The sequence below is a fragment of the Rhinolophus sinicus genome, linkage group LG02, assembly GCF_036562045.2.
Source record: "Rhinolophus sinicus isolate RSC01 linkage group LG02, ASM3656204v1, whole genome shotgun sequence".
NCBI classification, from domain to species: Eukaryota; Metazoa; Chordata; class Mammalia; order Chiroptera; family Rhinolophidae; genus Rhinolophus; species Rhinolophus sinicus.
Window position 1 is genome coordinate 151,112,188 of NC_133752.1, and position 21,445 is coordinate 151,133,632.

At 43.9% G+C, this 21,445-nt stretch overlaps 1 protein-coding gene across 3 annotated transcripts; it reads left to right on the top strand.

The window, feature by feature from the left end:
• The first annotated feature begins 3,696 nt into the window (after positions 1-3,696).
• ZNF641 (zinc finger protein 641) lies at positions 3,697-16,942 on the top strand. 3 transcript variants are annotated; one of them, XM_074325770.1, is made up of 7 exons: positions 3,717-3,853; positions 4,180-4,534; positions 6,600-6,808; positions 7,403-7,494; positions 8,422-8,551; positions 9,185-9,298; positions 10,187-16,942. In XM_074325770.1, the coding sequence occupies exons 2-7, from the start codon at positions 4,473-4,475 to the stop codon at positions 10,939-10,941; spliced, it is 1,362 nt and encodes a 453-aa protein (XP_074181871.1). In that variant the 5' UTR covers positions 3,717-3,853; positions 4,180-4,472; the 3' UTR covers positions 10,942-16,942. The 3 variants fall into 3 exon arrangements, with proteins under 3 accessions (XP_074181870.1, XP_074181871.1, XP_019603969.2); XM_074325769.1 differs by lacking the exon at positions 4,180-4,534 and having other exon boundaries at positions 3,697-3,853; XM_019748410.2 differs by lacking the exon at positions 3,717-3,853 and having other exon boundaries at positions 3,888-4,534.
• The last annotated feature ends 4,503 nt before the right edge of the window (positions 16,943-21,445 follow it).

Genomic DNA, 21,445 nt, shown 5'->3' on the forward strand with positions numbered 1-21,445 from the left:
TTCACAGCCACTGGTGCCTCCAGGACTCTGCATCAGCACCATAGGCTCCATCCGTTTTGATGGATCCATGTTCATGCTAGTATTAAGTATTAAATACTTTGAATATTATCCCTCCTACCACCCTAGCCTCTCGGCTCCTTGACTTTTTCTTACCTTAAAGGATCTTGTCTACCACCTCAGCCACTCGCTCTCACAGTCATACCCTAGGCCTAAATATTACCAACAATTGCAACCCTTCCCTATCTCCAGTTCAAGCACCCCACTCTGCTACCTACATCTTCTGCTCACTTGATTTCAACCAATTTGTCTCCTTCACTGAGACTCAGGAATGAAATTTATCTTTCATCCCATCTTTGCATCATCCATAACCCTAGTAAATCCTCTTTTCACACATTATCCTGCTTCAATTCCTAGGTCTTATTTGAGTTCTTACTCTGTATTAAATTGTTTATTTACATCATCTTATTTATCTTCACAACAACCCTATGGAGTAGATATAATGACATTCATATTATTGATTAGGAAACATGTTTATATACATACATCTGCCCAGGATTATGGAAAATAAAAAAAATAATAATTTTAAATGTCTGAACTATTTCCTTAACCTTAAACTAAGGATAAAGATAATTTATCTCCCTGAGTAGTGAAGATCACATGTACAAAAAAGTTCTTTGTAAATTGTAAAGTGCTCTACAAGTGTTAGTTATAATTAGTAACTACTGACTAGGGAGGGGCCCTTACCCTTTCTCTCCACAGGAGTCTAACCTGACACCTCCCTCAACCTTTCTCTTTCCTTTATAACCATGGACATAAAGGATGCAACTTCTCTATGTCTTATTGGTAAAAAATTCATCTCTGACATCAAGCTTCAAAACTTTGAATGGAAGAAACACGTTGTCATAAATGGTGGTTAGGTTCTAATTAGCAATTGAAGGTATGGTTCATTATGGCTGAACAGGCTTTTATAAGCCAAGCTGATAATTCATTATAATCAACTGACTAATAAAGGAACTTTTATAACACAATCCTAAACTTGTGAACAATTGCATTGTAGTTTCTTATTCAAACCACAGCAGAACAAGACTTCAGAAAGGAGGGAGCCAAGGCTGATAAGCAAAAGACTTATCATAAGGTCCTGTAGAGAACTTGGAACCTTAAATGTTTGGGATCTCTCCTTGATCCCCAGGAAGACACTGCTTGTCCTAAGGAACTCTATATTCCACATGCTAGAATTGGCTATGGGACCAACTCATCACTTTATGTTGTTTCGAACTCTATCAACAGGGCCACCTTGGACCACCAAATTTCCTTAGAATTATATAATTAGACCCATCAGATATATCACTTCCTAATAACACTAAATATAGTGGCTCCCTATTATTTGAGGTGGCTAATAAAAATCCTGGACCCACTATTCTAACCTTTCTATCAGTTTCCCCATTTACTATCTTCTCTGCTCTAGATAGACACTCCCACATCTGTGTGTTTTTCATCCCACAGCATCCCACAGCATATCCATTTTTGCCTTCTGATTCTATCCACGATGCTCTTCCTACATTTTGCCTTCAATGATTATCTAGAAACCCTACCATCAGAAGGTCTTAAAAAGATGGAATCATCTGCCTGCTGCTCACTGCCTATTTAATTACTCTACTTTGTAACATTATATAGGAGTTTGGACTTGTCCATATATTACTGTGAAAGGTAAGGTACCACTTTGATGACAAGTGCACCAGATTATAAATCTAAGGCCAGGGCTCAATTCCCAATTTTGCCTGTTGGCTTACTTAATGCCCCTGAACCCATGCTGAGATAATATCTACACCTCACAGTTTGTTAATTGATAACTAAACAGATGGCACATCAAAATACAATATAAAGAAAGGTATTTTACATTTTTTCCCAGTGATGTTTAAGACAAAGTTCTGGCATAAAGTAGATGTTTATTATAAATATTAATGACCCATTATCATGCCATTAGGCCAAAGCTCATTTGCCTTGGTTTTTTGTTTGTTTGTTTTGGATACAATCTCACACTGGTTTGTTTCCCAAAGAAGAGAGGAGGGTCTGGGCTGCTTCTCATATCTATCTGCCAGCTCCCTCCAAATGTCCCTTTCAAGTAAAGTCAGGTTTAAGTACTTGGTTATGTTCAATTTAATGTTGTGTGGCAGAGGCAAGGCTAAGTGTTCATGAAACCACATTTCCTTTTCTACTAGGCACACACACTTTACTTCCCAGCAACCCCTGCAGTTAGGTAGGACCATGTGACCATGCACTTGAATTCTGGCTAAGGGAATGGGGTGAAAATAATGTGCACCACTTCCAGGGCTGGCCCCCAATATCTCCGACAAGTCATCCACAGCTCTCCTCCCTTACCTGAGGCTCATAGATTGGATGATTCCAAGGCAACAGAGGAGGGTAGAGCAACAAGATAGAATCAACCTGGTCGTTTCAGTGATGGCAAGGAACAGACTCCCCACCCACTGGCCCTAACCAACCTGCTACACACTGTGATTTGTATGAAACAGAACCCTTTATTGTTAAGCCACTGTGATACTGGTATTGTTAGCCTACTCCGAGTAACATACCATGTATTTGTCACCATCATAAATGAAAAGCCTTATTTATTGATATGTGTTTCCACAGACTGAGTCCTTAAATCCACAAACAGTTCTTTTGGGACTTTTGACTCCAGCATTTAGTTGCAGTGCTGGGCACACAGAGAAAAACAAATACATATTAAAAGAATAATTGTCACCTATGACCTTAAGTGAATCACTTACTTTTAAGTCTGTACAATTAAGTTTTAAAGAACTGTGATGATGAAATAATGAATGTAATTTGTGGATTATAAACAGATTCTGATGATAAAGGTGTTTCTTCTGTTCTGTAGGCCTTTCTCATCTTTTCCAGTCAATTCATCTTACTGCTTTGAGTTAGCTCTGTCCAATAGAAATACAATGCAAGCCACATACGTAAAATTTAAACATTTTAATAGCCATATTAAAAAGTTAAATGAAGTACATAAAATTCTTTTAAATAATATATTTAACCCAATATATGCAAAATACCACTTATTAGCTCTTTTATATTTTGTTAATGAAGTCTCCTAAATCTGATGTGTACGTTACAACACACCTCTATTTGGACTAGCTACGCATGGAGAGCTCAGCAGCCACGTGAAGCTGGTGGCTCCTGCAAATTGGACAGTGCAGCTGCGAGGCCTACGGTCTTGGTGAAGTCACCCTGACCATCCCTCCTACACAATTAGTGACTCCCTCCACTGCTCTTTCAAGGCCCCTCTCCTCGCTTTCTTGAAATCTAGAAGGTAAGCTCCTTGAGGAAGTCCAGACTGTTGTTTCGCGAAATCGTTCTCACAGAGACTCTCTGGCATATAAAGAGCGGTTATTAAATATGGAGGTAATTAATGAACCCGTGTGCGAAGAACCCCGTGGGAGGCCGAGTGGCCGGGACAGAAAATGGCCAGTCAGGGAGAGGGCGCCGGCCAGCGGCCACGGCAGGCCGGGATCGGGACGCCCGGGCCCGCGGCGTCCCCGGGGTGGCGTCCCCGGGGTGGCGGGCGCGGAGGACTGGGGCGCGGCAGGCTGACCCCGGGCGCCGGAGCCGCGGCCCGCCCCCTTCTACCCCCCGCGCCGCCGCCGCAGCCGCAGCCGCCGAGCCCCGGAAGCGGGCGGGGATTTCCTGTGCCCGCCCCGCCAGCGCCCGCTGGGCCGCCGTCTCCGCCTGTCGCTGGCTCCGCGGCCGCCGGCTCCGACGAAGCAAAGGGCGGAGGGGAGGGGCAGGCGGCGCCCAGGAGGGAGGCACCGGGCCGCAGGCCAAGCCGACCGGGGTGAGTGGGGACGGGCTGGAGGGACTCGCGGCTAGAGGGAGGGACGCCTGGCTTCCTGGGGCGGTGGGTGGGGGCCCTGTCACCCGTGGGGGCGGGGAGGAAAATCGACGCGGCCTCTGGGTCGCTGCCTTTCCCTGGGGTCGGCCCCACTGACATCCTGTGTGCGCCCGTCGCCCTGTGTCCCTCGTCCCCATCGTCGCTGTCAGGCTCGCGGTTTCCCGCCGCTGTCACTCGAGCACAGGTTACCCCATGGCTCCTTTCTCTTCACTTGCTTATGCCCCAGTTCACGGGAAACCTGTTTTCTGATCTCACTTCCCTTGCTCCAGCTCTGCCTCTCTCGGATTCTCTGAAATCTGACCCTCGTCAGGGGCACTGTGACAAGAAGGAGAGAAGAAGCAACCTTACTCCGGAGCAGGCGCCCGTCCCGCCCACGCCCCACCCGAGGCAGGGGCCAGGCTTCTCGGACAGAGCGCTACTTGTCCCTGTGCCCTTGGGCTATTCATTTCGATACCCTCCTTTTTCTGTCCAGCAGCGCTGGCTGCAAAACTAACTTCTGCAGGTGCCTTCTCCTGCCCCTCCCCACTCCCCCCACCCTCAGATATGTGAGGAAAAGGAGGGCATGAAAGCCCTAGAACCCGACTCCAATAGGCCTGGGATCATCCTGGATCCAGGAGAAACCAGGTTAGCGCTGACATCTTGACTGCCCAGGTGCTGGCTCTGACACAGCGAACATCTTATAATGCAGTCAGAGGATAAGTACCTGCCCACTCCCTTGCTGAGATTTTTGCCAGCACTTCCACAGGTTTTGTGTCAGTAGTCTGGGTGGGCTCTGCATAGAGAGGCCTTCCATCAAGGGACTCTGCTGCTGGGGAGATGCAGAAATGGGTTTGAGGTAGGTGTCCGGATACTTAGAGGTAAAGCCCTAAGGGAGGAATGGTGGAGGGAGCTAGACAACAAGGAAGAAGGACTCTGGTGAAGAGGGGAAATTGGTGTCTTATATGTTGAAAGTGAAGCAAATACAGGTGCCAGAATTCAGAAGAGAGCTAAAATGGAAGTTTCCCTGTATTGTTTTATTGGGAATTTTCCTTTCTTATGAGAAGTCTCTGAAAAGGAAACCTTCTAAACTGGGAATCAGTCCAGGATACTCCCATGAGACCTTGAGACATCTTTGGACTTCACAGATGAAAGGAGAATTTGTTCCCTTCCTGTGCATTGGGCTTAGGGTTCCCACCTACCTCTTTTATCAAAGACAAATGGCAAGAAAATAAACAATTTGATATCTGTCGTTACCTATCCTGGGCTCTGAGGTTCTTGCAGACGTTACTGGGTGGATGTGGGTGAGCAAGGGTGGTTACCAAGGTTCTGACCTGTTTTTGGAAGCATTTCACTGGCTCTGATGGCTTGGGTATTGGATAAGAATCACAAAAATATTATGTTGCCAAGGAGAAAGGGACTCTGCACAGTCTCATAGACTGTGTCTTTACCAGAAGGCTGCAAGGCCCGACCACAGCGCAAGTGGCACTTGTCCTGCTCCTGAGATGTCCAGAGAAAAGAAGAGCCCACAAACCCAGTCCTGTGCACCGGCGAATTATTGTTAATAATCTTTTTTAAATTTTTTTTATCTAACCTGAATCTCTTTTCTTGAAATCAAAAGAAAAGACCTGTATAGAGATAGAAAACATCTATCTTTTTATTCATTGGTAGCGTCATTCATCAGCCTTCTTCCCTAGGCCAGAGAAAACTACGTGCATCATTTTTAACTTTTCCCCAGTGGCTATAGTTCCCATCCTTTTCTTCATTTGTATTTCTTCTGAGGTACATATTCTGGCTTCTCCGTGCCCTTCTTTAAAATTGAATACATTTTTCTAATAAGATCTGACTGGTTCTTCCCTGTGTCTTAAATGACAGGCCTGTTAATTCGCTGCAGGTGTCGAGTTAGCAGTAACTGCTTCCCCTTTTTCCAGCTCTGGCCCAAACCCTTTCTGCTCTTTTTCGCTTTTCCCAATTAGACATGAGCTCCTCACTGAGCAGTAATTTCTCTTATCTGTTGAGGTTGCTTTGGAGTCTTATACCGCTTTTCCAAGTTATTGGTCTTTCTACCATATTTACTATCAGTTCTCATTTTCTCTATCTGAAGGACAGGTCACATGTCTCTTTGTTGAGACTTGTTCTAAGTGAGATACCATTTGTCCTCAGTATGAGTCGCAGCCAAAGGGTGTATTTGTGTTATGAGCACACGTGACACAGATACACCCTTTGGCTGGGAGTTATAGTAGTCATTTCATTCTAAACTAATTGATGAGAATGGGATTTGTGGCAGAAACCTTATCTGTGATTAGATCCATTTTTGTTGAGTGCAAGTCTGTGCATTCCTTTCTGCATGTTTCTAGATTGCTTACTTTAGTGTATTTTCAGTGGTTGAAATTAATGGATAACTTTTGAATTTACGGATTTTTTTTTTTTTTATGAAGTTCTTTCTGCTTTTAGGGATATTCTATTTCGACCATGAGGTTCCTAAAATAACCACTAGTGACTTTGCTTTGTAGCACCTGTTCATTTCTTAGTTCCTCCAAGACTCTTGGCTCAGGCTCAGTTGATTGGAACACATCAAGCTTTTAAAGTTCATCTTCCAGCAAGCCCTTCTTATCCAGTTTCAGCTTTTATCCCTGGGCTGTTCTCTATAACTCCCTTAGGAATATCAACCCGTCCCATTTTCATGGGCAAAGCTGATATGAATTTGTTCCAGGTCACAATTTGGGTTTGCAGCAAAAATGCTTTCAGAACAGACAACAGCCCTGGGGACAGGATGGGAGTCGATGAATGTTCAGCTGGATGGAACAGAGCCCCAGGTAGAAAGGGGCAGCCAAGAAGAGGGGCCGTGGAGAACAGCACCAGGGCCCCTGGAACACCTGTGCTGTGACCTGGAAGAGGAACCACAGTCCCTTCAAGAGAAGGGTGAGAGCCTGGAGGGTATTTGTGGGGTGGGGAGAAGCACAGCGCAGAGAGTAGTCTCCTAATCTCTGTTCAAAAAGTAGTTAAAAATTCCCAAATTGCCATGGACTGAACAGCACAATCAATACCAGTACTAGTCCATTCTTCCTAGGCCCTAGTCATGGGAATATAAGGAGCTCCTGGATTCTACCAACCACATAACTAGGCTTCTCTCCTCCTTCCACATGCTGCAAGAGCATGCTTAGTGACACTGAATGTGGAAAACAAAGGAAGTGACAGCAGCACTGATTACTGTTGGAGAACACACCCAGTAAGTTGCACTTTGCAGGATGAAAATTACATTCAAATAATACAAATTCAAACCATCGCTCGTCTAGTAGAGATGGGTGACATAAAAGCTCTACTAAACACCACTCAATACCCTACAGAACATTTTGAGTGAAGATCTCTTTTACTACATTTATGCATTTGAGTTTTACCAATGGGCATAGGTGCAGGAAAAAATGTGACCCCTGAGCCCCTCTAAAATGGAGCCTAGGCTCTTATTGGGAGAGGGTGGACAGTCCATCTCTAATGGTTCCTCTCTCCCCTCACCAGCTCCGTCAGCTCCCTGGGTTCCTGCTATTCCCCAGGAGGGGAGCACCGGAGATTGGGAGATGGCAGCTGCACTTCTTGCAGCCGGATCACAGGTGGGCTGTGTGCTTCCCTCAGCCTCTCCCAGGGTCTCACCCCTGCTGCCTTTCCATCGCCTTAGTACCATCCCACTGATTTGTTATTTCACATGATCACGAATATTATGTTCATCTTATAACTGAACAGATTCTATCCCTTTCCAAGGGGTTCATTACACCCTTGAACAAAATGAAGGGAGGCATAACAAGAAGAGAGGAATTCCTAGAGGTTAGGTTTTTTTGTTTTTGTTTTTTTAATAGATGGCTATGCTATCTGCAGGGGGATTTTAAGAATAATTCATTAACGTCCTTTAAGAAATAAAGCTGGAAAGGTTAGAAAAAGAGAACCTGAAGGGAGCTTGAAAGGACATAAAACGGACAGGATTGGGTGGATGATGGGGCACTTATGGAAAAGGACAGGAAGAGATTGAGGCCATAATGCTAATAAATGGCAGAGCTAGGAGTCATTTGGCTCCAGAATCTGGGCTCCTAAACACCATCCTATGCTGCCTCAAAAGATAAGGATGATGGGGGTGGGAAAGAATGTTGTATCTACATCATTTTGTGCTGATAGAAAAGGAAAGGTCAAGGAAAGGAGGGAGGAGATAGTAGGCGATTTCAATGAAAATCGTAAGGCAGGTGAGTAGAGACTGGGCAGACACCTGTAGTTAACAGAGGGCGCGGTAGTTTCTGGTGCCTCTGACTTCTCATGGTCCCACTTGGGAAACTCCTTAGAGATACTCCTCGCTTACTCATTGACCATTACCTTTACCCTTCTCTTCATTTCCCCTTCACCAAAACTGTGTGCCCTCCCCAGGGACCTCTGGGAAATTCTTTTTCTAGATCCTCTTTTGCCCTCTCTTCTATACTACCCTGGCCTTTTATACTGAGATCACATTTCCTTAAGGAACAGCTGGTGACAGATGATGCTACATTTTGTTTCAGGGCCTGGTAACCATCAAGGATGTGTCACTGTGCTTCTCTCAGGAGGAGTGGCGGAGCCTGGACCCTTCTCAGACAGACTTTTATGGAGAATATGTCATGCAGGAAAACTGTGGGATAGTGGTCTCTCTAAGTAAGCATGACCTTCCCCAGCCACTGAAAGACTGTACTCTGGGAGGTTGCAGCCATGTACTCCAGGGCTGTTGGATAGCGTCTATCTAGGGTTCTTTTCTTGGCGGGGAATCTGTCTAGACTTCCTCCAGAGGAAGAATACTAGGGCTAATCCAAAGAGGATGGAAGTGAGGAGTCGTTTTTTAAAGACAACAGCGAAATAATGCTGAGTTACGGAAAAGAGAACTAGGCTCTTCTTGGTTTGGAATTGGCAGGATCTTACCAAGCTGAGAGAAGGACATCTAAGAGCTGGAACAGAGTCCTTGGGAACTCAGAAATCATCTAGGGAAAGATGGGAGTGCAGGGGTGGCGTGGCTGTGTTGGAGCTAATTAAATGAAGTTATGACCAGAAAGGACAGTTGGGCTAGAAGTATTTGAAATATAACTGGAAGAGAACAGACTTGTTGGGGGAAAGTGTGATTTTTCTAGAAGAAAGAAGAGGGATTTAAGAAATGGGAGGGGGGAAGAGGGCCTTCTTATACCTGGCCTTCTTTTCTCTAGGGTTCCAAGGAATAATCTAGGAAACAGCTTTCTTCAGAAATATAGAATTACGGTTGAACTAATTGACATCTTTATTTTCCTTTCCCATGGGTAGGGTTTCCAATCCCCAAACTGGACATGCTTTCTCAACTAGAAGGAGGGGAAGAGCAGTGGGTCCCTGACCCACAGGACTTAGAGGAGAGGGACATCCTGAGGGTCACATATACAGGTAAGAACGTGGAGTGGATTTTTAGCCATGGCCTTCACCCCTCTTGGAGTGTCATCATTACATGTCCTTCTAATCCCTCCTCTGCCCCAGGGAGTTGTAAAGTCAAAAGCTTTAGAAATCTTTCTCTTCAAAAGCAAGCCAGTGTAGCAGAGTGGTTTAGAGAGCAGGCTCTGGAGCCAAACTTCGTGGATTTGAATTCAGGACCATACCTGTGGGACCTTGGAAAAGTAATTAACCTACCTCTCTATGGGTTTCTCATCTGTAAATTGTTGTGAGATTTAAATATGTCAGCGTAGTAGAACAGTACCAGGTACATAATAAGCACTTAATAAACGTTAGTTGTTGTTATTGTTGTTGTTGTTGTTCAACTTCCCACCCATTGCAGAAATGCCTTCCACAATGTCTCTATTATTGCTGATGTGTGGTCACCCAGCCCGTTACGATCACAGCACATTCCTTAACTCCATTTATTCTTAGGCAGGAAGATGATGATTAATAGTAAAAAAAAAAAAAACCAAAAAAAAACCCATGGTGAATAAATAATAGTAATAAATAAATAAATAATCACAGTAGCATAGACCACTTCCTAAGTGCTTACTAGTGCAGATACTGTGCTGTCTTATAATAATTCCCATTTTCACAGAAGAAGAAATGAAGGTTCACAGAAGTGGGAAAGCTGAGATTCAAAATTGGGTAGTCTGTCTCCTAAGCCTAGGCTTTTAAGTTCTACACCTCTTGCACTTGTACAACATTAAAATCTGTTCTCTCAGCCCTGGTGCGGTGAGGTTTAGGCCCTAACAGACATCATACAACCTCACCTATCACTTGGGTCCTGGGGTACTCTCTTGTGACTCCCCTCTTGGGGTCGGTATTTTCCCTTCTCCACAGGAGATGGAAGTGAGCACGAGGGAGATACCCCTGAACTAGAAGCAGAACCTCCCAGAATGTTATCTAGTGTGTCCGAAGATACTGTTCTCTGGAACCCGGAGCACGATGAGAGCTGGGATTCCATGCCCAGGAGCTCCAGAGGAATGCTCCTGGGCCCACCTTTTCTACAGGAAGATAGCTTCTCAAACCTTCTGTGTAGCACAGAGATGGATTCCCTATTAAGACCGCACACGTGCCCCCAGTGTGGGAAACAGTTTGTGTGGGGCTCCCACCTGGCAAGGCACCAGCAAACGCACACTGGGGAGAGGCCCTACAGCTGCCTCAAGTGTGAGAAGAGCTTTGGGAGAAGACATCACCTGATCCGGCACCAGAAAACCCACCTGCATGACAAGCCCAGCAGGTGCTCTGAGTGTGGCAAGAATTTCCGATGCAACTCCCACCTGGCCAGTCACCAGAGAGTGCACGCGGAAGGCAAATCCTGCAAGGGCCAAGAGGTCGGAGAGAGCCCTGGGGCTAGGAAACGGCAGCGTGCCCCACCCGTGCCAAAGTGCCACGTGTGCACGGAGTGTGGGAAGAGCTTTGGCCGCCGGCACCACCTAGTGAGACACTGGCTGACCCACACCGGGGAGAAGCCCTTCCAGTGCCCTCGCTGTGAGAAGAGCTTCGGCCGGAAACATCACCTGGACAGGCACCTGCTGACTCACCAGGGACAGAGTCCCCGGAGCAGCTGGGACAGAGGGACATCTGTCTTTTGAAATCTGTTTGTGCTGCAGCTGTGGTCACATCTATCAGCCAGTGCTACCAGGAGTCTGTGCGGGAGCTGCCCCTGTCCTGCACCCAGGCCACGATCATGAGCCCTGGCCCTACCCCCGGAAAGACGAGGCCAGCGCTGACCAGAGCATGTGTCACCAGTTCTGTGATACACCACACAAAATGGAGTTCTTTGGGCAACATGTTTGGGAAACAGTGCTTACTACATGGGCTGATATTCAGCCTGAGCCCTTTCTCAAGGGTACAGTGGTACCAGTGGTTTATGGCTGAGGTCCGTTTGATTGGTAGGAGCCTATGCCATACTAGTTGTTAAATATTTTGAGTATCACCGTTGTATACTATAACTGTTATATTCTCTTTATATATATGTATGTATATGTGTATGTGTGTATATATACATATATACACATATGTGTGTATGTATATAATATATATACATGTGTATATAATATATACACACATACATATATGTATGTGTATATATAATATATATACAGAGGGTCCCAAAAAATGTATACACATTTTAAGAAAGGAAAAAACTATTGAAATTGTGATATTCAATATATACCAATAACAAAAGATGAATACAAGTCACGTTTGACTTGTGCAATTACAAGAGGTGCTCAAAGTGGTTACCATCAGCATCATTTTAATACAGGTTTTTCCCTTTCTTCAAATGTTTATACATTTTTTTGGCACCCTCTGCATATATATGTATATATATATATAGAGAGAGAGAGACCATATTAGCATGTTAAAAGCTCCGACAACTTACATAGTAGAACAAATTGTTAAGCTTCTTTTAATGCAATGTTTCCTAAATGTATTTGACCTCAGTATCCTTTCTATCTCACATCCCACAGAACTGGTGACTCCATGAAACACTCTGGTGAGCACTGGGTTAGAGCAATGAGGGAACAGGAAAGAGATAGTGACCAGGCACCCAGAGCCCCCTTTTTTTACTCCAAATGAAAGCTGAGGGGCAGACCTCATTCCTGTGTGGGTCTATCACCCTTACCTCAATCATCCAAATATACATCCATACCTCTCACCCCCACCTGCTGAAAAATAGAAACACTTTCACCCCCTTATTCCTACTCCTTTCATCCCACACATACATAAATCCAGCTGAGAAATCACACTACCATGCTAAGAGGTGGACCTTATAGCCCCAAGTAACCCAGGCCCACACAGAAGAAAAAAACTTTATCCCCTTGAACAGACCCCTCTCCTCTTGACTGTGTCTCTATGTGTCTATGTGTATCTGTGTGCCGGGTCTTTGAAGAGCGCATGTAAAGTGCAAACTGTACAAGCTAGATTTTCTAGGGGCTGTGTTCTGGGGTTAAGGGTAGTGGGGATTTATGGGGATTTTTGTTTTGTTTCAACATAGGAAGTAAGCTGAGCAATTAAGGGAACCCTAGTGGAAAATGGTTAAGTGATGTTGTGGAATTTGAGGTATAAAGCTGTTTTTAGTGTCACTGAGATCAAGATAACTGTGGATTATACATATACATATACATATACATATACATATACATATACATATACATATACATATATATATATATATATATGTCTAAATCTCTGGGCTGCAAGTTCTTTTTGCCTGGGTGGAGAGAGAAAGAAACATCCTCAGTCAGGTGAGCTCTTTGTTGTTGATTTCAAGCAAGATGCATATAGAAGGTTACTGCTGAGTGGGTTTTTTGTCTTGTTTTAAGTGCTGGGAAATTAGGGCAGGACTCACAGTGCTTATAAGTTGTTGTCATTACTCTTGTTGGACGGTGATTGCCCCATCAAGAGGGCAGAGTTATTTTTGAGGATCTCATTCTCCCAGAAACAGAACTTTAGGGGAAATGGCTGTGGTTTAGTTTTTCAGCTGATGCAAGGTAATGAGCTTTCCAGTTGGTTTTCTTCCTAATTCTGGGAATGTGTCCATGCTAAGACTCTTAACTTCAGGACTTGCATTCTAGCATCTGTTAGTTGATGCCTTGGTCATTGTTTCTCTTTTTGATGATATATTAATACCAATCTTATAATTTAAAAATTATCTTGTATGGAAGAGCAGTTTGGGATTAGAGAGGAAAAGGAACAAAGAGGATGAAAGTGGGATATTTTCTCCTCAATGCTTAGATTCTGGTTTTTCCTTACACTTCTTTTTCAACTATAACTGGTAGAATTAGCCAGAGAGGCAAGAGGAAGTGAGCTGCAACAATCTTGTTTAATGATTGTCCCATTTGCTTAAGGAAAAACAAAGTGAATCACAGCTCCTCAGAGGCCCGGACCCAAATGGAGCTGAGAACAGGGTCATTTTGCTGACTGGGCTTCTTAGAGTGGGTCTGACTTGAGCAAACCAGCCCCTGCCTCCCTTCTGCTGTTCAGAGCAGCCTTCCTTCTTTGCCTGGAAGGCACTTCTCTTGCTTATGTTCCTATGAATAGAGCAAAATCGCCAGTCATTTGCAAGATGGCCTTGTCCTAGGTCCTCAGAGACAGGAGCATTTTAGGATCGGTATTAGGAGATGCCCCAAGGAAAAGAAAAGTATTGGATTCCAGTGGTAAAACTGAAGTATGCCATTTCTTTTTCCCTCCCACTATGCCTCTTTCATTAATGCAAATCAGCACTATATAAGCAGTGGTTCAGAACCTGTTTTGGATCACAGACCCTTTTGAGAATCTGATAAAAACCAGAAACTCATTTTTGAGAAAAATAAACATTAGCAATCCACTCAGTTTTGCATACACATTTAGCAGGTTCAGAGCCTATCCATGGAATCACTAAACTGGGGTCAAAGAAAGGGAGTTACCCTGACCCTATATGGTCATTATATATTTGTGTCAAGAATTACAAGGGAAGGGTCACTAAATATTTTAAGGACTAAGATACCAGAGGCAGTAGGCTATAAGGATAGAGCCTGGTCTTTAATGACTAGAAGGGTATTGCTTATAATCTATATATTTTTTAAAAAGATACTCGTATATGACATGCTAACAAATCCAGTTCCTCACAAACCTTGTTTTAAAGACTTGTAGGAAGCGACTCTCCATACTATCGGATCACACCTCTTAATAATCAGATGTTAACCTCTGACCTTTGATCTGTTTCAGTAATTGTAAGGCTAGAAAGTGAAGCCCCTAAAGTGTAGGTGCAGTCACACCACCCAACGGAAAGGCATCATGGAGGCTGAGGCCTTCTGCAGATGGGGCATCTCTTTAGGTCATTTCTGGTGCACCACTGCCTTCTCTACCTCGATCCAATACCACTTCCCTTGGACGAAAAATAAAATAAGCAACACCCATCAGATAGGTGAATAGATGTTAATGGTTTTTCCCACAGGGAATCAGCCTCAAACTCCCATCTTCCTCCCAACTCCATCTGCCACATGTCCACCCTACCCCTTTAAATTAAAAAAAAAAAAAAAAAAAAAATGTCTGTTCTCACTGGGCAAAATGTAAAATAGGGAAGTCTCTTCTTAAGGAACCTGTCACCTTACGTGGTGCTACTGCCCTATTCAGTGCCCAAGTATCCTCCCCTTTCCACCCCATCAAAATATCTCTGCAAAGAACCCCTTACACTGGAGAATGTAACCCAAAGTGTTCAGTCTTCCCACATCTATTTTCACCTTAAGCCTTAGCTCTAATATTGGAAGTGGAAGGAAAAGGTTTTCCCCTATTACAGTGATATTACTACTTTAGGGAGCTAAAGGGGTGATCATTAAACCAGTTTCCTATTTCCATTAAAGTCAGCCCTGACTCAGAACCATAGGTGGCAGAAGACAGGTTCTTTCCATTTGTATCTGAGTGGGGGCGAGTGGGCTGTGCAGTAACAGAAGAGTGAAATCTATTCCCTTAGACCCCTTAGAGATCCTGAGCAGGCAAAATTTCTTTCTCTTCCCTGTAGCGCTATACTAGGCCTCGGTCTCACAATGTGGTCCTTGGACCAGCAGCATCAGCATCACCTGGGAATTTGTTTCAGAAACGCAAATTCTCATGCTCTACCCCAGACAAACTAAAAGCAGGAATTCTGGGGGTGGAGCCCAGCAGTCAGTCTTTTCACCTGCCTTCCAGGATCTCTGAAGTATGCTAACATATGAGAACCTCTGTCTTGGAGATTCAAATTCCATTTCAATCAGTGGTACCTTGCCCTCTTCAAACAGGGAGAGAGGATCTTTATACACCCTTTGTCAAATTGACTTTCTGCAACCTCTCTAGGCTAGTTGCTTCTCAGTTCTGTTCCTCTTGAATCCCAAGGTCTTCTGCTACTCTTCAACCAGTGAAAGGTCTGGGTCAGTCACCAATTTCAGAAACTAATGGGGCAACTACTCAGCTGCTATGATTGGTTGGGGATGGAGCTTCTAAAATGGGCACTGAGGATTTGTGGGTCCAGAAATCTGAAAGGACAAAGAGGAGCAGACACATCAAAGATGGGAAATCCAACATAAAACTGAAAAACTGACATCCAAGGAAATGGTTCTCTTTGCTAGTTCTCTAGTCCTTTTCCAGGTGTACTAAGTTCCCCAGGAGACAGGCGGGGTGGGCATTCAGCACAGAGGTAGGGAGTAAGGCCAACTGTCCTAAGCCCTTAAGAACCCAAGTTTTCCAATTTCACAGTGCACTGGAGAACAGTAAGGTGCCATGTAAAGGATTTCTAACCATGATTTGGCCTGGTTAGAGGGAACCAGGCTCATGTCGTAAGATGTGACATGAACGAGATTTCAACCCAAACTCTACTAGGTAGAGGTTGTAATCAATTAAGCCAGGGTACCTATGTCAAAAATGCATTCCCCTACTTTGAAGATTCTGTCCAATTCAGGCTTCAGGAAGGGATCTGTCTTACAGGCCCTGGCCCTGTAACCTACTCCAGCTCTCCTCCTGGCACACCCACGAGGACAGACTGAACTGAAAGTTGCAAACCTGCCAGCCCTGTGGGGATCTCCAAGGCCAAAAGATTAGAGTGAACCTAAGTCTCTTTGGGGGAGGGGATCAGCCCCTCTCCCGTAAGGCAGAGAAGCTTGATGGTGGCTTTCTTCAACTCCAGGCCTCAGGCTCTCTCCCTCTTTCCTCTCACCGCCTCCATTTTCCCAATGAGCGGAACTCTTCTTCCACTCTTCACTCCCACTTCTTTTTCAGTTTGATTCGTTTGGTTTGGTATTTTTGTTTTGCCTGGGTAGTGCCACACCTTCCTGAGGCTGTTTGTTCTTCCCAATTCTTATTTTTCTCCTTCCATCATAGTTCCTCTTTTGAAGCTTCTGGCCAGTTCCATTCCACTCACTACTTGCCCCTTTGCCTGTCGTCCAGTTGCTTTTCTGACAGCTTTAAGCCTACTAAGCAGGGATCATTCCTCGTACTTCCCACTTTCTTTTCTCAAATTCTTGGCTTGGTTATAGCAGCTCAGCTGCCACCTCACCACTGTGCATCTCTCTCATACACACCTCCCCACATCTGGATTTGCCCAAGGTTGCTGGTACTGTCAAATCCAGGCCCTTTATGCCATTCCCTACAGGCTCTTCTTCCCTTCATGTCGCTTCCTAAGTGGCTTTCTACTTTCCTCCATTTTGATATACTCAGTCCCTTCCTGTGTGTTGTGGTTCTTGAGAATCAGTCTCAATTCTACAAGTCATTTTTTATGTGCTTACTATGTCCCAGGCACTGGCTGCTCCAGGCCTGGGAGATTGAGTGTGACCATGGTTCCTGGACTCAGTATGTTCCTCAGCCCAGCTGTCCCCGCCACCACTTTCCTGCCGTGCTCATGACCCTGCCCACCAAGGTGCTCTTTTCCAGGAAGCTTTAGGGGTGTGTGCCCATTCGCCATCCAGCCCAGCTCGTGCCTGCCAGGTTTGTAGCTATTGTTTGACTTAATTCCCTCTGACGGACTGTGAACTTCCCACAGATTACCCAATGGGGAACCTTTGTCTGTATCATTAGGGATTTACAATTTGCTCTTTATGGTCCCTGTCGGTTGAATAAAAGATGTATTGGCTGTGTTACTGATTTCCTCTACTCTTCCTTCCATTCTTAGCTCTTCTCTCCTGACAAAAAGGCTGTAACAGAATGGGGGGAAGCTGTGCGAGCCCCCTTGCTGCCACTCCTGACACAAACCTCAAGACATCACAAGTTAGGCCTCCCTCCCTCCCTTCTGATGTCCTGGCTTCCCAGTCAGTGGGGGCTCAACTCATCCTGGAGACTGGGGCAGCAGCGCCCTGAACAGGGCCAGGCCTAGGGTAAGGCCAGGCGAGGGAGGGCCAAGGGCACTCATTTAAGGACGTCCTTGGTCTTTGGGTCATTCAAGTGCCGACTCTGCTCTTGGGAGCCCCTTAGAGTCTGAGCCTTAGACACTTATAGTGCAGAGCCTGGAGCACATTGAGCCCCTCACAAATTCACAATAATTGGTGATTTGGGGAGAACCAGAGGAGGTGCACAGGGATGGGGTTAGGCAGGAACTGAGTCCACCAGACGCATTCACCTTAGAGGGTGAAGAAGCCGGGCAACTGGCAGAGGGTATCAAGAGGATAGATAGGGGAAGAAATAGTGTGGGAGAAAACATGGAAGCTTGCATGGGGGAAACCAGCAGCCTATGACCCACTCATACGGCCTCCCATGCCTGGAGCTGCTGTTTTGCAGGCCTCAAGGGCAACCCAACGGCTTTGCTCTTCCTCCATGGTAGTTGCCTTAAAGAGCTTCCAGCCTACTGCTTAGGGGCTGTTCCGCCTCTGCAGCTTTTCCATCACCAGCCAGGCTGTTCTGTCACCTGCCTCCATGCCTCATATGTTTTCCTATTTTCTTGCAGTTCACTCTCACTTCCTTTCAGTTATTGAAGAGTAAAACTTTTGACAAGTCTGGTCTTTCCCCTAACCAAAAGGGGGAGGAGGGAAGGAACATATAAAAAGGGGCAAAGAAACAGCTGTGATTGTTCATGGATGCGCCTGTTCCCTCAGCGAGCTCCAGTGGACTATTGAAATCCTGACTTCCTTCTTGCTCTCAATGCCTTTACTTATCCATGCCGTTCCCAGCCTCATCCAAGGCGTCATGCTGACAGTGCCTCAATCTTCAGTTTCTCTCTTCCAAGTCCTTTGGCTTTTTTTTTTTTTAAATAAGTCCTTTGCTGACCTGGTGTCCCTATATTAATTTCCCAAACATCCTGTCTCCCTGTGCTTGCTAGGCACTTAAGTTTTGGCTGAAGTGAACTCAGCCTTTCTATGTCAGAGCTCCCCAGAGGAGGAGGAAGAATAGGAGAAAGATATCTGTTGATTTAAGACCACTAACAAATGGAGATGTTCACTTGTTCTGAGAACAACCCCTCACGAATGTGTTTGAGCACATCCTCCGCCGCAAGAAACCTCTAAATCATTAAAACACTTTGTAGAAATGAATTCTAAACTTTTGACCTGCACGTACATAAAAAAGATGTCTCATAGAGTTAATGAGTAGATGGTGAGGCCCCATTCAACATATATAATTGTAGTGGAGAGAGCACTGGATTTGCAGTTAAGTCAATTTCTAGATTGTACATATTCTAAACATTAGTTTTTTTACATAGGATCTAAGACATTGAGGTGAAGGTGAAATGAAATAATTCATGCAAAAGTAGAAGCCACCTTATAAATGAAAAAGCTATAACTGACAATTACGTGGAAATTTCTACCTTATTTTTGAGCAAGTTACTATTTATTCTGAAAACATACAAAAAAAGAGTCTCATTTCTAGGTCTCCTCTACAATTTCCATTACCTTCCCTTTACAATAGAGAACCACTTAGTTTTTTGTGTGTATCCTTCCACAATTTGTTTATACAATTACAAAGAAATATATTTTCCTTCATTTTACACAAAAGGTAGTTTTGATATACTCAATGTCTTGAATTTTGAATTTTTTCCTTTTTTTTTTTTACTTAGGGAGTTTGTCATAACAATACATAGAGAATCTCCCCTTTTCAGCTGCATGCTATTTCACTGTATGGAAGCTTTGCAGTTTAACCAATCCCCTAGTGATATTTAGATTATTTCCGTTGTTTTTTTTTTAACTGCAATGTTGCACTGAATACCTTTGTCATAAATCTTTTCACACTAATATCTAAAAGATAAATTCCTAAAAGTGGTTCTGCTGGGCCCAAGGACATTTGCATTTGCAATTTGGAAAGCCAAATTCCCTCCATTGGGGTGGCGGAGATTTACACTCCCACTAGCATTGTATGTGAGTGCCTGTTTCCCCACAGCCTCGCCAAAGGAGTAGGTAGGTTCTTTAACTTTTTGGATTCAAAAAGCTATCTTACTGTTTTAATGAGCATTTATCTTATGAGTGAAATTGCACCTTTTTCATATTTTCAAAGGCCATTTGTATTTCTGTTAACTTTTTTCGACAACGATTGAATATTTGATGCTAGAGGGCATCTAAGTTTCATTACAATTTTCTGATCATCATTGCACCAGCCAGCTGAGATAAAAGGGAAGCAAAGGATTGAGGTCACGGATATTCCATTTGCTCTGACTAAAGTTAAATGCCCAAATATGCTACTAGAATGTAAGCGGTGGAAAGTGGGGATTATGTTTTATCCATCTATATTCCCAGCAAAGGGCCCAGCCTTTTGCAAATACTTAGACATAGTGAACACTAGGGATGAGATTTGCTAGGGGAATACCTTCCATATAAGTACCCAGCTAGGCTTATGATCTAGATAATCTGGATAGCCTGCCAATGAGTTAAGGTCATTTCTTCTATTTCTTCAGACTACAACCACCCCAAAGTTTAGCAAAGCAAAATAATCTAAAATGACCATTGTTAGTTACATAAGGTCAGGTTCTGACACAATAAATTTGATAAGTTTACTAGTGAATGAATGAAGTTTGCTTACATGAAGAAACCATCATTATACAAACAGAAGTGTGATGGTTCTTAGGAAATCTAGAAAGCAAATTGTTGCCAGTGTCCATTCCATCCTATCTTAGAGGGAAGGGCTTTCTAATTCTAGATCATCTGTTCTTTAGGGAAAAATATCCGGGACTATAAAGAAGCAATACATGTGGCTATCATAAGGGCATTTGTTAAGTTTGTTCTAATTGTGTTCAGTAGTGTTTCTCACGGCCTCTTTTCAGATGGCTCCCTATTCTGATTCTGTTTGCTTCATTCTGCCACTCACAGACAATTCAAGAGCACATACACCTAATTATAGTGGGGGGAAATTTCAAAGGTCAGAGCATCTATAGATGAGATACACTGCAAGCATTGTGCTGTTATGTAGCTTTGCACAGGCTTAAAGCAATGATTCTCATTTAAAGGTGAATATTAGCATCACTTAAGCTTTTTTTTAAAAATATACATACCGTTTCTCCTTTTAGAAGATATCAGACTCTCCTGGGAAAAGCTTGGTCAGGTATACTCTGCAAGGCTCTCCATGTTATTCTAACACCTTCCCACCTCCCACCTTCACTCTCACCTCTTTTCAAGAATGAAAAGCACCTCCCAGGTGCTTCCCTTCTCCCCACTCCTTTGGCTTCAGCTGGAAACAGCAAGTTACTTCCCTGAATCAGGTACTCTGCTCTTTCCCTCCTGAGGAACCATTTCTGTATCCTGTCATGGCCTATACAATAAGAACTACTTCCACGCTGTTCTTAACCCCTGCATTCAGAACTAAAATGAATCATACATTTGCTCCATTTGGTATATACGAATTAAGTTCGCGAACTTGTTGCAACGATGTTGCTAATCTTTTTTTGATATCAGAGGGATTATTCATTATGAATTTGTACCAACAAACAGTTAACCAAGTTTACTATTTGGAAGTGCTGAAAAGGCTGCGTGAGAAAGTTTGATGACTTGAACTTTTCGCCAACAATTCATGGCTCTTGCATCACGACAATGCACCAGCTCACACGGCACTGTCTGTGAGGAAGTTTTTAGCCAGTAAACAAATAACTGTATTGGAACACCCTCCCTACTCACCTGACCTGGCCCCCAATGACTTCTTTCTTTACCCAAAGAAAAGGAAATATGGAAAGGAAGACATTTTGATAACATTCAGGACATCAAGGGTAATACGTGGCCATTCCAGAAAATGAATTCCAAAATTGCTTTGAAGTGTGGACTAGACGCTGGTGTCGGTACATAGCTTCCCAAGGGGAGTACTTCAAAGGTGTCCCTGATGATATTCAGCAATGAGGTATGTAGCACCTTTTCTAGGCTGAGTTCGTGAACTTAATTGTCCAACCTCGTAGTGCTTAATACATGTTTTTAAGACAATCTAAAGAGCTAGGTATTCATTATCTAATGTTCCCCATCTCCTTATAATTGCAATATGCATTCTGTTAATCTTAATAGTTTATTTCCTAGGAGTTGCTACTTGCCCAGTTGAGAATCCCATTACTGCATTTTATCAATCAAAGCATTTGTCATGATAGTTAACTCCCTCGTATCATGTTACTGACACTTAAATCACTTAAAATCATCCTAATCCAACCCCCAAGTTTTTTTCTTGGAAGGAAACCAAGACAATGAATGTAAT

What these genes read in the sequence shown, in the direction of transcription:
- ZNF641 (XM_074325770.1), top strand. Translation starts at nt 4,473, where the DNA reads ATGAAAGCCCTAGAACCCGACTCCAATAGGCCTGGGATCATCCTGGAT. An exon ending in CTGGATCCAGGAGAAACCAG is followed by an intron (nt 4,535 to 6,599) that starts GTTAGCGCTGAC and finishes AATTTGTTCCAG; the next exon opens with GTCACAATTTGGGTTTGCAG. An exon ending in ACAGTCCCTTCAAGAGAAGG is followed by an intron (nt 6,809 to 7,402) that starts GTGAGAGCCTGG and finishes TCCCCTCACCAG; the next exon opens with CTCCGTCAGCTCCCTGGGTT.